Source organism: Aulonocara sp. 'chitande type north' Nkhata Bay, linkage group LG11 (genome assembly GCF_057382095.1).
Source record: "Aulonocara sp. 'chitande type north' Nkhata Bay isolate Kocher_YH1m ecotype deep benthic linkage group LG11, A_spYH_male_GT1.1, whole genome shotgun sequence".
Taxonomy (NCBI): Eukaryota; Metazoa; Chordata; class Actinopteri; order Cichliformes; family Cichlidae; genus Aulonocara; species Aulonocara sp. 'chitande type north' Nkhata Bay.
This window is the reverse complement of record NC_141354.1, coordinates 29845682-29860691: the sequence shown is the minus strand read 5'-3', so window position 1 is coordinate 29860691 and position 15010 is coordinate 29845682. Positions and strand designations below refer to the sequence as shown.

Below are 15010 nucleotides of genomic sequence, written 5' to 3'. Positions count from 1 at the left end.
GTCAAGTGCACACAGATGCTCAGCACTCTGCTCCAGATACTTTGTACAGTGTGCATCAGTGTGTGTATGCATGTGCCTCCTACCTAGTCTGGTTTATACCTGTAAGAATGGGTCTGCTGTAACTCTAGAAATATCCACAGTGGCCACGGTCATCAATCAACTTGTGCATAACCCCCCATTGTAGTGGAAAGATGCACACATGACTTCACACACAAATTTGTTCCACTAAGTTTATGCCTCTGTCCCTCAAACCTGAAATTAACCCCCAAAACACTTCAAATTAAAACTAAACCCCCCTCGGTGAAAAATAACTGTAATTAACTTTAGAGAAAACAAAACATCTCAGTCTTTATCTTCATGGAGCCTTGCTGTAGTTCAGGCAGAACACTGAAGCAGTGCTTTTATCAGCTGATCAGCTATCAGCTATTTCCGCATCAGCTGCTTGTTGATAAATTATCCAGTCATAGTCACACTGTGGTATAATAATATGACGATCTCTGCAGCAGTATGGCTTCCAACTGCAGCTTCATCTTCAAAGGTTTTTTCTTATGGATTGAAGGTTTTTATGTTAATTCAGTTACAATCTGCTGTTTATATATATGTACATCTTTCTCTGGATCCTGTTGGATATGTTAGATCTGCCCATAACACTACAAGAGAGTAGAGTTACTCCTATCACTGCACTGATAAGCCAGTTGCTTCACCACTTCACTTTTTGTGGTCATCACAAAGATGTTAGAAGTCCTTGTAATAGGTGAGAGAGAGAGAGAGAGAGAGAGAGAGAGAGAGAGAGAGAGAGAGAGAGAGAGAGAGAGAAGGACAGACTGATGGAGGGGAGGGAAAGGAGACGGTTACATTTTCAAGATCTAATAAAAAGCAGACCTCGCCCAATCCCCCTTTCTTCCGAAGGGAAACTAAATTCCCATGTGCATTCAGTTTACCCCCTCCTCTCTCTCTCCCTCTTTCTCTCTCTCTCACACACACACATGCCAACTCAGATAGAGAAGCGTGTGTCAGAAACATTAGACCCACCAACAAAAGTTGATTGGACACCACTGTTGATAATATACTGGATACCATAATCAACATGATGAAGAAATCCACCAGCAAACCTGCCATACTTTTTTTTCCTTTTTTTTATTGTTACAGGAAGCTGATGAGACCCACATGTCTCATCTCTCTCTCTTTTCATCCAATAACACTTGCGCCAACTTAAACAGACACACACAGGTCATAAAACAGTGGTTTCAATTCCAGTAACATCTGGGGCCACCTATGATTCTAAAAGGAATTATTACAAGTGAAATAAATGATGGTTCAATTTCATCTCTGGTATTAAATAAAACACTTATATGAGAACTCATGAAACAATGACTGTGACAGGTTCACGGTTTGTCCAGCTCAAACGGGTAATCCTTTCTATTTACTGCAAAGAAACCAGCAGTCTACCTCATGTTTATTCAGGTCAGTGAGAAAGACAGAGAGAAAACAGGCTTCAGGTAACTCACTGGAGTTGTCAAAGGGTATCTGTCTGCAGCTCTCAGGCAGCCCAGGCCAGGGGCAGTAATAAACGGCTCCAGCCTCTACGATGCCGGGCTGGGAGGTGTTGGCTTTGGGAGCCCCAACCAGCACACTGATCCTAATAGGCAAAAGAAAAACCAAGACATATGCAAGACAATGTACTCTTCAAACAATGCATAAACTCTCATACATGGCAGGTCCTTTTACTCTGTTTTCCTTAATCTGTCAGAGGTAAGACAGATAATGACGCTCATGGATTTTCATTATTCCCCCCATCACTCTTTTTCTTTATTATTTTATTAGTATTAGTGTTAGGCAATGTGTTGAATTTGTACAGGTACAGTTTAAGAAGAACTTCTGCAGGACAGCTTCAGCCCTGATGTTGCCACTCACGTGTTGCTGTCGGCGGTAGCTTGGTAGAAGTCCACAGCATAACCGAAGTAACTTCCATCGGGTCCCCTATAAACTGTGGGATGCTCTGCGTAAAAGTTAAACCCCCAAACTCCGTTTAGCGCCGACGAGAGCACGGACAGAACACCCAGAATACACATCCCAGCATATGAAACACCGTCCCATCCACGCTCCATCCCAAGGAACAGCAAGCTTCCCACTATTCCCAAAAAGTGAGACAGGGGGTGAGAGAGATTCCAAGATGCAGGTGAGGTTTGCTCGCACAGTCCAGAGTTTAAGCCCGCCAACTCTCCCTGCTCCCGGTTTCCTTCATGCACTCTGCTGCGCTCGCCCAGAACTGACTCTTGACACCCTGAAACCACCAGTCTGCCCAGAGCCTCCACACTACACAGCCGCGCCCCCGCCTTCCGCACAAAACTTTACCCCCCACACATGACAAGGCAACCCCCCCCCCAAAAAAAACCCCCACATCTGAGCGCGCAGAAGAGACTGGCGCGTCACCGCTCCCTTTAAAGTACAGGAGCTTTTCTAAGACATCCCGAAACAATAACTAATATTAAACACTGGGCCGAGCACGCGCAGATATGGCCAGTGCGCACGCAAACGCAAAGAGACTGGTAAATTAAAGCACATTAGAGCCTACTTTTACGGGCTAACCATGCCGTTAAACAGGGCTGCGTTTCCTTCCGTGGAGAATAATCACTTGTAATTATGTCAGTAATTATTATGTCGACTTGCAGGGGAAAAAGAAAAGAAAAATCGAGGTATGTGCTAGTTTTGTTAGGCTGCATATCTTAGAAAAAACACCCCCCTTCAAAAAAAACTTTTGAAGAGGTGACAGACCACGCAGTAGAATATATTTAGCTCAGCACACATCAGAGCCTTTTTTTTTAAATTGAAAATAAAAGGAAGGAAACAAAAAGACACAAACCCGCAAACTGCCTCTTATTATCATGGGGAGTTTGTTTTAATTAAACCAAGCTTTATGGGACCTTAGTGATAAATTAAGTTCCCCTGGCAGGCTCGCAGGGTTGTAAAAACACAGTGAAGCAGCGCAAAAGTGAAGCGTTTTTTCTCATCCCCCCCGCAAAGGTGAGAAGATGTAACCGTCACCTAACAGATAAAAAGAAAACTTCCACACCTGTACAAACCCTGCCTGTGTACCTGTGTCCTCTGCTTCATTTTACTTTATTATCACAGACTTGTTCGACTTTGTCTGCACATCTCTCATCCCCCTTTTCCCTTTTTGTAGAGGAGTGAAAGGTTTGTGTGTCTGCCCGTTTGTGACAGAGAGAAAATGGGTTTAGGGAATGTCTCTGTTCTTTCTCAGCTGTTTCAAAGTAAATCTAAGACGAACAGAGGAAATAAAGAATTGAAAACATGAGCAGACAGAAGCAGGCGCATATGTGTTTCTTTTAGTTTCGCTCGCAGGACGACATGGCGAGAAGGATGATGGAGTGAAGAGACACCAGACGTCCTGCGCTTTTTGCAGTCTGTGTAACGCCATCATTCTCCAGGTTTAGAGTTCAGTTTGAGTATCCGGTGTGCACATTTCCATCCGTAATCATTTTGTCCACTGCCTTGCCTCCAATAAAATGATCACAGACGTCCTATTTCCAAACGTGGAACCATTACTTCGCATACAGTTCGTGTTACTTCCTGTCAATCTGCCAGTGTGTCCTGATCAGAGATTTACTGCAGGTCACTGTGGATTGATGACTGCACGAGAACAGTGGTGGTTTATGTTTTAAACACTTTGACTTCATTTCTCTTCTCTCTGTAAAACCTCACCATAAGACTTTTAAAATGAGCGTTATGTCGGATTATAACCACATCCCTTCTCCATTAGAGACACACCCAGGTAATATTACACATCTCCTGTGCATAGACGGAGAGAGGAACAAGCGTTCTGCATCCACATATAAACACACAAATACATGTGTGCTGAGCTACAAATGCTGCTGTCATAACCCCGAATCGAGACTAAGTAGCTAAAATGGTACAAATTTTCACTCTGCAAACATTCACCACTTGTTTTGAATTATGAGGGACCAAAGTGTGAGGACATACAAGACCGAGTACAGACCGTCTCGTTTGTCTTCAACTGGGACAATTTTGAGCAAACAGAAACATGCATTTTTTTTCCTCTCCTGTTTATAGGAAGGTACTTAAGTGACCATCAGTGTCTTGTAGATTTAGAGTCTCTGGGGAACACAAAACATTCGTTCGTGCAATTTAGTGGTTAAGGTCCTGACCGAGCTGGGATATCCGACACCTTATGTTGTCCCGTGTTTGGTCATGACAGGATACTTAAGAAGGGAATTTCTAGGATTTTAAGTTACCAAACCACACAGCATGTCAACAAAAAAAAAGGTGTTTATTTCACAATTTTTGAGTGTTGGTAATAAATACATGAGCACATGTCCAACATCCAAGTGTAGTGCATGAAGCACTCACACAGAGCACCTAAACCAGCTCCGTCTTGGTTAAAACACGGAAAACCTCCTGTCATATCTCTGCGTCCGGGTTGGTCCCTTTTACGCTGTAAACTCTAAGCAGTCCGTCTCTGTGTTCTCTTATGTGGAAGGCTTTGGTAGGTTTTCCCTTGAACAGTCCTATAGCTGGGTTAACAGTAGTGTTTCACAGTCGACTGGCTCTACATGCGATTCAGCATTTGATTTGATGACATGCTCCAGTCGAATCAAACTAGTATGCTAACGGTTTACTACCAAGCTGTAGCACAGGTGTCGGCACAGAGCAGACCTGTAAAAATAAACAGTCACTCTTTTTGTTTTAAATAATCACATCATAAACATCTTCAGTGTCAGTTACAAGCACTGGTGTACAGACAATAGCATGAAGTGTAGAGGTGAGTTTGTGTGGAATGTGAGAATGACAGAGTGGATCTCTGGCTTTAATGTTTAGTCCATGAACATGTATCGCTTGAGTGCATTTGTGTCTTTTTTTGTTTTCCTTGTTCTCATTCATCTGTGTTGCATGTGTTTCAGTTTTGTAGCCTGCCGACCTTTTTGGGGTCATTGTGCAGAGAGGCGTGCTGTGACACAGTAGTGGTCCATCTGCATACACAGGACCACGCTGCTTGTTGTGTCAGTGCTAGTTTAATGACGGAGAGCGATCGGTAGTCCACAAGAGCTCGATGTATGGCCACTTAGTCTGTAGGCAGCGCTTCACTGGAGTGTCATCCGTCCGCACCATGGGGTCCTCAAAACCAAGCACCAAAGCAGTCCCCTCCACGTACTCGACCTGAGAGTGCACATAAATGCAGGTTAATACACAGCAAATATCCTCCCCCCAACATCTCTTGAATGACCAATTAACCTAACCTCATGCATGTCTTTGGGCTGAGGGAAGAAGCCAAAGTACTTGGAGAGAGCCCATACAGACATGGAAAATATGCAATCTCTACACAGAAAAGGCCCCTGTTGGGATTTGAACCAAAGACGTTCTTGTTGTGAGACGATGGCGCTAACCGCCCTAAATGCAAATCAGTGTACTTCAATTCTGACTGTTCCTCTGAGGGTGTCAGCAGAAGGGATGCAAGTACACAGCAGTCTTACACAGAGACACAGGCACACAGTCAGCAGGCCTGTTATTCCCATTTGGAGCTATAGGAATGGAAATGCCATCACAACCTGCCTCTTATGTGAGTAGGTGTGCACTTTTGTGTGGGCACACATGGTGCCATTCCTACAATTTCAGGTAGCGGTATGGGAAAAAAATTAGCAATTTTACACACCAGGAAACGTGACAGATGAAGAAACTGATATTTTTGACTGCCAGGTTTGTGCAAAGCCACCAATGGCATCTGGTGATAATCATCCATCAAACTAATCCTGCTTAACAAGCCTGTGTTTGACCATTTATCACAGAAAGCCTGCTGACAATGGCCTTCGTGTTGAAATGGCTCAGAGAAACGCGAGGCTAAGCCAGGGTTTTCTTTGGATGGACGGACAGGCTATTAGGCTCGCAACAGCTACTGTTTATTTTGGAGTGGCCGGCTGCCACCAGCTGTGTGTATGTGTGCGCATGTATGTATGAATGATGACGGGAAAAGGAGCGGAGGTAATTGGGAGAGAGACAGAGAATATGAAAAGGGAACCAGTGCCATTAGTTACCGTGAAAACCCTGAGTGTCTTACCCTCTCTTTGTGGTTTGACTGTTTAAGACCATTGTAGTGGTAGACGGGAAATGAGTCTGGGATTCCTGAATCCTGAAAAACAGGCACAGAGTGAACGGGGTGAAAAACATGCTGTGTTGTTGAAGACTCTCTGAGCAATCTTTTCTCACTGAGATGGAGGCAGAGACCCACAGAGGCAGAACCTTTGCCAGCTGAAAAGCAAAAGTCAAACTGTCACATCTCTGGCTGCAACCGAAGCTTAATGTTAAATCCCAGGCGTTAAACAGAAATGCGTGCGTAACTCCAAATTACCACAAAACAGCCTACGCTACAAAAAAAATGATCAAAACAATGACAGTGAGCCAAAACACTTCCAATGACTTTTCTTGAAGGTGCAGAAAGCTAATTGGGTGTGTTTTTTGAGAGCGTGTCCAGCTTCTCGTGTTTATACGGTATATATGAAACTCTAACCCTCGCCCCAATCCCACGTGTGTCTGCATGTGTGTGTGTGTGTCCAGTTGGCTAATGGTAGTATAATTTTTTTGCGGCTCGGGGCCATTCTTCTGGCGAGTCCCTAAAGCCCTGATCACTTTAACACAGTTCCCCTCTATCTCCCCCACCTCCCCGTCTTCCTCATTCGCCCGGCCTCATAAAAGCATCTTACTGCTCTTTCTTAAAACTTCTCGGCAAGCAGCATCATATGATGGTGAGCACACACAGGCACACATGCATTTCACATGAGACACCACAGGAATGTTATTGGCATAATGCTAAAGCAGCACTCCACATATTCTTTGAAAACAGACCTAAGTGTCACCCATATGTGTTTGGGCACAAGGCCTCCTCCATATGTTTTAACTGTGATATGGATTGTATAACGGATGGAAGGCATTTATCATGCAGGGGCTGTATTGTAGAAGCTGTAGTTGACCTCCATCTTCATGCACGCACACACACACACACACACACACACACACACATACCTGATCAGGGAAAAACTCCAACAGGAATGGGCCCAGAAGAATTATGCCCAAGTTCTCTGGATCCAGCTTACTCTTAACCAGAGTCACACTGAGAAGGAGAAGAGATTAAAAAAAAAGGGGGAGTAAACATACAGTGAGCAGACGAAAACAGACTTACAGACAAAAACAGACCAAAAACAAAACCCAGCATAAAATGCCCCAACAAAACAGATAAAAACAAGTTTCAGGAGAAAGGAACTATCAGCACAAAGGAAACAAGATTTGTGTATGAAAGTTGATCCAAATTTACAATCACCTCATCACTCAGTGTGGATTCATGATGCATGTTTTGGGAAAGCGCGTGCATATTTTCGTGAATACTGTGGTACAACTAAATATACCTCTGTCCAGACATTCCTATGTGTTAGATCAGTGTTATTATTATTCCACTGTGATAGAAAAAAAATCTGATCAGATTGCCCTTTTAAGGCAGTGAGGAGAAAAGTGAGGAGTATACGCAGACACAGAAGGAAAAGAACGATTATTTCTTCATCTGCCGATTTGTTACCAACTGTACATGCAGCAGGAGCACGCAGAGTAAGACTCAGTGTCACTGAGCAACCCTCTGAAATACTAACAGCTTCTAGCTGACCTTCTGCACCTTTTGTATGGAGGAAAGAAAAACACGATGAGAGGAATCAATAAAAAGAAATAAAAATCCCACTATGAAAAAGTTGTGTTGATGGGGCTCAGCAGGGTCAGTTGTTTTTGGTGGGTTATATCAGTAAATGCTGCATGACTTACATCACTTAAAAACTGACTGGACGTGAGATTAATCTGCACACACTGAGTATGCCACATTAATTTCTTCTCAGATCATGTTTGTTTGTTTAGGAATTGCACAAAGACAGTAGATTAGCAAGATTGGTAATATTTGATTAAGATTACACCTAAATATCAAAATGTAGACTACTTGAATTGTTCGTCAGTGAATTTCTTGCACTGGATATGCTGGATTTGCTCAAAACATAGTAAGGGTGCAACAATGCCATCTAAGTGCTTGTAGATCGCAATAAGGAGACTCGTTTATATTCTTCTCACCCTATAATAACATTTCACCTCACTTTTTGGTTCCCATTATGCATCACAGCTGATTACTTAATTTCCAGACATACAGAAAGTGAATCCACATGGAATCCACATGTTCACCAAAACAGTCTATAAGTACATTTCTATTAGTACTTATAGAATCAAAATCAAATTATATAGAAATGTATCCATGTGTTTAAAATCTCAAGAAATAATAATTTGCCAAACATAACAAAAGTCTTAGAGCTGCTGACTGTCAAAGGTCACAGGATAGATGGAAACAAAAAACTTTCACTGCTCTCAATGACGATGTTTACTTCCTAAAGTCTCGATACTGCTATTAAATACTGATGTAATCAAGATGCTATTTTTAACATAGGAATCCCGGTGAGATCTTGTTGTGTGGTAAGGAATGACACTCTCCTGTTAGCACTGGGAGTCTCCCGTCAGTTTGCTGTGTTTTGTTGTGATGTATCGGCCATCTGGGGGTCTGTAGACCAGATTATTGGTCCGGTTACTTGGCAAGTCCAGTAACTACAGCATTAAGGCTTACTGTTCCTCAGAGGAGAACGTGCTTCTGTTTGAAGCGGCACTTTAAAGTGTTTCCTCGATCTCTCAGTCTTTCTTCCTGCAGTTAACGATCTCCCCGTAAGCCTCAATTTCTGACTCTTTCTTCCCCAGCCTTTATAGCGGGCTCTCTCTGGTCTTGCTTTATAGCAGCCTGGTAGTGAAACATGAGCAAGGAGGTGCTGACCTGGCCTGCCAGTGACTTTGGAGGTAGAATCTAAGAAGCTCTACAGGTGCCACATGGAGACGGACACACACACAAACATGCACACACAAACATAAAGCGTTGAACATGCAAGCACTTACTATTCAGGCTCTGAGACAAGGTCAAGAGCTTTCATCACATCCTCCAGCAGAGACTCTGGGATGAAACCATTATCTACAGAGAGGGAGCGAGAGAAAGAGACATAAAGAAAGGGTGCTGACTTTAGACAAAACATAAGATACAAACTTGAATTAAAAAACAAGGCAAAGCCTTCACCTACACACATGTGGCATAAGAACTATTTACATCACAAGCCTGGGCAATGAACTCATCTGACACACATTTCACACAGACACCTTGTCTTTTCTCTCTGACCTACATTCCTTAAGCGTGATGATCGCTTTACCTGAGAGGAGAAGCTTTAAACACTAACATGTGTTTCTGTCCGCTGCTGTCTGGCCGTGCAGTTTTATGTCATTTAAACATCAGCATGTGAGCCTGTGCGGTCTCGTGTTTAGATATACACATAAACCCCAAATGCGATCAAAAGAACACTAACTGACAAGTGTGCTGCTAGTTCGCTCTCAAAAACTCAATCTCGTTCTACCAAGACGGAGAGATATTTTCTTAGAGTGGCAGCTGATGGTGTGACAGCGAGCAGAGGGCAGACAGCAGGGACAATGGCAAACAAATGTTTTTTTAAAAAAAAAAGTGCAGTGGGTTACTGAGTTTGTAGTTCTTGTGAATCACTGTCGTGCGTGTGAATGTTTCTGGCGCCATTTTTCCACAACACAAGGGGCTGTGTTGACCGTACATGCGACACAGACAGATTTATGGCCCTGTTACGCAGCACTCATCTGTACAGTGCATTCTTCCTTCATGTGTGTATACGTATCCCTATAAGATTGTGGGTCCAACTACTGGAGCCCACGCATGTGTTTGTTTGAACAAGTGTTTGGGAGAAAAGACCATATGGCATGCAGAATGTCCTGGCAGATGATAGCAGAAGCGGATTTGACAACAAGCAAAGTGGTATTCTGTGCAACAGGAAGAGACAAATGAAGAACAAGGAAAGTGCAGACGATGGTTGTGTTTACATATTTGTTGTAAAAGCTGTTGGAGCCTGCAAGCTTGTTGTCAGCTGGTAGGATTTAATCATGCGGTAACATCACATCACACCACATTAAAGCTGCGCTATATCATATCCTCAACGTAAAAACGTGATATAAGCAAATGTAATTTGGAGATATAATTTCAGCAGCCAGCCACGTGTCAACATCCTATGACAATTGACCTGAAAAGGGAGCTACTTCAACAACCTCCAACAAAAGCACAATGCTTTGAAAAATATGCACGACAAGTGTTCCTGCCAAAAGCTAGAAACAACACTCGCTTCACCATTTGAGGCAAAAAACACTGTTGAGAACAACCAGGCTACAAAAGAGGAGACACTAGCAGCTGGTGATGCGAGACCCAGATGTAAACAAATGACTCCACCGAGCTTTGCTGGAGCACTCATTAGCTGCACGCCATATGACAGGAAGAGCAAACGGTGGATGGAAATTACTGATGCGGTCAGATCGTGGAAAAGCAGCGTTTTAAGCAGCTGGTTAAAATCCCTCAATCCAAGATTCAGGAGTCAGTATCCCAGGTAGAAAATATTTTTATGTGACCACCTTGCACAGCTCTTGAAGTGTTACACAGGAAAGTTTTGTTATTGTTAAGTGTTAATCAGTTATTATGTACTTTCCATTTAGAGTTTCCAGGTAAAATACTACCAAGGCTATTTTTGGGCTTATATATAATTTACGCTGTTATAACACCACTGCACTATAGCGCTGGCACCTTCAAAATCAGAAAGCGTGTCATCAATGACAGTTATTAATTGTTAAAAAAAATAAATAAATAAATGCTGCTGCCTGCAAGTACGGATAGTACTTTTGTTTTCCTAGATCGTCATAAATATCTGGATATCATTTAGAGATACCCGCCCCTATACAAAATACAGAAAGACCTCGGCACATATCGTGAATAATGCAGCTTACAGCAATGAAGAACAGCACAGTTCCTTTGAAAATAGGAAAACATAAATATGTGTTATAACTGGTTCCCAGCTGCACACTTTAATAATAAAATAGTTCATGCTCACGTCCTGTGTACGACTCCTGACATCTCTTTACTGCTCACTTCACTCTCTTGTATTCAAGCAGGAGGAAAAACACTGCACGGCAGATGTTAACACTAAATGTTTCATTGCATGTTTCTCTTCTCTGAGTGAACATAAATATCTAACAATATAATCCTGAAGCTGCGTGAATGAAAATTACACACAACATTTTCATTTCTACTGACATGACAACCTGCTGCCTCTGCTGTCATTGTCCCACTCTCTCTGTGTCTTTCCTGTGGTCTTTTTACACAGTGACTTGGAAGTGACAAGGAAGGTTTAAGAAAATGAGGAAGAGAGGGGGAAGAAGCAGGATGGTTGACTCAGCTGTTAGCTGAGCTGATCTCACTAACCTAAACAACAACAATGAAGATCAGAGGAGGGACAGGGACCCTTGTTCTCTTTGCAGAAGAAAATAATGGTGATGAGAACAACAAAGAAAAGAGGTTATGACTGCATCTGCAAGCAGGGAGAAGGAAGGAAAAGACAGTTGGGCCAGGATGTCTTTTTCTCAGTTTGTGTGTGTAGCTGTGTTAGTGAAAGTTCGGAATAACTAAAGTACATCCGTGTGCCAGGTTACATATAACTGGTGTATTAATAAGCAAATAAAGTAAAGTGCTCAATCAAAACCTGTGCACAGCTGGTGACAGACAGAAGGTGAATAACATGTGGACTGTATATGAATCAAACTGAGGCAAGCCAATCAATACTTAGTGTATTACTGGATCAATACTGGATAACAGCCTCAGTGCTGGTTCAGGTGTTCAGGGCAGGGAGCCGACCTCTTAAATTCAAGTCTGTGTTATTCTAAGTTTAGTATGTCAGCCATCAGCAGCAGTGGGCCCATAAACTCTTACATTTTGCAAACAGAACTTATATAGCATGGAGAGAGCTAACAACAAAGGGTGAGTGGCCTGGATGCATTTCACTTTTACTGCTAGAACAAATTCTGTTAGTGGTTTTTTTTTTTGCACTGTAGTCTTTGATGGTGAAATCCTTTTTGGTTTCTCTCCTCCAGTTATTTTAGTTTTTTTTTAAATTATTTATTTTATTTGGTCAAGTTTAGACTTTTGCTGCAAAGCTTTTTAAACTTCACCCATGCCTGGTCTGCGGATAGTGAAATAGACACATTCACAGACTTGGTGAAGCAGGGAGCAGAGGAAGAAACTATTGCAAACATAGTTGAAAGTCTCTTGTGTTTTATCAAACTGCTCTCAAATGAAATAAGTGCAAGTAAATTAGGCATTAAAAAACATTGAAAAGTTTTAAAAAAAAATGCCCATTTTACTTTTTTTCCTTGGCCTTGTTCCTTAAGTAAAGCCTGATGCTGCCTTACATATAGAAGAGTCATGCAGAGTCTCTTCTTCTCCTTCTGTAGTGAGGACTACTAATTTAAAACTGGTATCAGTCAAAGCTTAAACAGAGCTATCAGTAGTACATCTTAAATGCAAACACTTGATTTTCCGTTACCTTCAGGATCAAATGACTGGAAAACCCTCCTTGCCTGTTCTGATGGAGACTCTGGACCAACCAGTGACATCTCCTATTTGGAGACAGTAGGGACAAAGAGACAAGACATTAAAGACAAGAGCAAGTAAAAAACACGTGTGCACTAGAACGTGAAGAGGTTTAACCCTAAAGTGACCACACACACATCCAATATTTGTATGCAGAGTGAGGAGAGAGAAGGAGAAGAGTTAGGTCATATTTCTGTCATTTCAGATGATCGTCTATATATCGCTATCTTTTTCTTTATCTATATCTCTACTAAGAGCAGATTTCAATTGGTCCTGCCCAAGTTGAGCAATACTAATGCACCAAACCCACTCTATATTCTAAACATGCAGCCAATACAGAGCACCACTCATAGCAGTAGGTTTGTGATTCACTGTTGGTACATTAAGCATGTATGTGTGGAACCTAAGGGGCCTGTGCAATCACCAGAGTTCATTGGGTTATTAACTGATTTGCTGATAAAGTTAGATGGCTTGTTTTCACTCCAAACACAGTGTCAGGAAATCAAGTCTTAAATATCTAGCTTGTGATTTATGACGAGCTCTGCAATGTTTGTATGTTGGTAAAGTTTGGAGAGAGCAACGCTGACAGGCGCAGCAGATGTGAAGAGTTGTGTTTATCCATCTATAAGTGGTTGATACATCGTATAGCATGCTTATGCAAAGCCTTCATTACTCTTTCTATACTGAGGAAATTGGGAATAAAAAAATAAAACAAAAAAAACCCCCCACAACTTATCAGACTGTTAGACTCTGAAATTCTTCCTCCCACTGCATTCCATTTCCTGACTTTGTAATTGACATTTTGTCTTACTTCCCAAAACTAAAAATATGAAAGCATGAACTAAAATCTTCAGGGGTGATAAAGGTTTAGACCCCTTTTTTTGCACACAACTGAGTTCCAATAGTAAAATCAGGAAAGTATTTTGACCCACAAGGAGGACATGACCGCAAGGTTTTTTACCCATTTGGAGTATAAACAATTTTGCCTCTGGACGCTGTTGGATGATGTGTTTGAAAATCAAGTTTGTTTAAAACATACCAAACCCTTAATACAGCACTTTAACCCCAGAGGCCTGCGATAGATCTTGTTGGACACTCCCCCCCAAAATGAAAAGAAACGTCCTGACTTATCTTTTTTTTTTTTTTTGGCCTGTCCCGTTTGGCTCTTTTGCCATCAGAATTGTTGTCTAAAGGCAAAGAAAGATGCCCAACGGATTTACTTTACCAAACTGACCATCCCAGCCTTGCCGTAATGGTCCATTTGATTCACCTTTTATTGTTTATTTTATTTTCACTTACTGAATACGGGACAGACTTGACTGGGGGAAAGAAGGGGAGAAAGAAAGAGGGAAAGAGAAACAGCTGAGAAGAGGGACGGGGGAGAAGGGCAAAAGACAAAAACCAACAGAACGGGCAGAGAAAAAAAAATGCATATATCAATCACCTGGATCACCTGCTGAGAAAGAAAAAAGAAAGCAAGCAGAAGAGAACAAGAGTAATAGAATAAACAACATCACAATGATATATGGGAATATGACAGTAAATACTAAATGTTAAACATTATTGTGCAGCACATAAGATCAACAGAACACAGTGTGCTTTGAGGTAGGAGCCAAAAAGGGTGTAGTTTGTGGGTGTGATCACCCGTGTGTACACCTGTGAGCATGGACGCGCTTGTTTTTTGTTTTTTTAAAAGGTTCCTTCATGTAATAATCTGCTAGAGGGTGTGGGGGGGCCACAGCCCCGTCCTCCAGGGCGTGAAGCAGGTGTGGAGGAGATCAAAACTCCAGACATCCAGAGGCCCCCAGAACACAAGAGACCAAGGAAGACCAACAGAGGGGCAGCTGCGCCACTGTCCCGGAAAGAGCTGAGGAGAGTCCCAGATGAGGGCTCACTCAGCAGCCGCGGAGCAGAAGCCAGGGGGAGTTGCAGTGACGCGCCCGTGAGCTCCGCCGGCAGCCAGCTGCGCCTGAGTGACCGAGCCCCAGGCCGAGAGGCCGGGGGCACCCCACCTCCGAAGTGGCCCGAGCGAGCCCCAGGCTCCAGGCCCCGATAAGCGGCCGCCAAGGAGTGAGCCGGTGTGTACCTGGACGCCCATCCCCGGACACAAAGAACCACCAACGCACCGATGTCTGAGGGGGTCCGCCACTGGCAGGGGAAGTGGTGGTAGGGGGAGATAGGCCTCCAAACCTTGGAGGGCCTGAGATGTCCCCAGAGAGGTGGCGCCTGACACCCAACCTGACATATAGACACAGACATACAGGCACACACAGATACAAACATCCATTCCCACCCTCATGCTCTCATATGCACTTACTCCACACTCAACCAACGTGGAGACAGACATAAAGAGACGTTGTACACACGATCACACTCCCCAAGCGTACTCTACAAACCGGGTCTAGGTGCCCCCGCCCCTGGAGGGGGGAACTG

General features: G+C 43.0%; 2 protein-coding genes across 3 annotated transcripts in view; both read right to left on the bottom strand.

Annotated features, from left to right (window-relative positions):
* Positions 1-2293, bottom strand: part of itga8 (integrin, alpha 8) — a 41781-nt gene extending 39488 nt beyond the window's left edge. Inside the window, exons 1-2 of the mRNA XM_086311934.1 lie at positions 1915-2293; positions 1509-1639 (exon numbers count right to left, since the gene is read on the bottom strand). Coding sequence (XP_086168060.1) covers positions 1509-1639; positions 1915-2108 — 325 coding nt within the window. The 5' untranslated portion in view covers positions 2109-2293. The remainder of the gene's footprint in view (positions 1-1508; positions 1640-1914) is intronic.
* A 1997-nt stretch (positions 2294-4290) lies between these two features.
* The window catches only part of mindy3 (MINDY lysine 48 deubiquitinase 3), a 31029-nt gene continuing 20309 nt past the window's right edge, over positions 4291-15010 (bottom strand). For both annotated transcript variants that reach the window (XM_086311933.1, XM_086311932.1), the window contains exons 12-16: positions 12531-12603; positions 8995-9067; positions 7054-7141; positions 6092-6163; positions 4291-5196 (exon numbers count right to left, since the gene is read on the bottom strand). In XM_086311933.1, the coding sequence (XP_086168059.1) occupies positions 5047-5196; positions 6092-6163; positions 7054-7141; positions 8995-9067; positions 12531-12603 (456 nt within the window). In that variant the 3' untranslated portion in view covers positions 4291-5046. The remainder of the gene's footprint in view (positions 5197-6091; positions 6164-7053; positions 7142-8994; positions 9068-12530; positions 12604-15010) is intronic.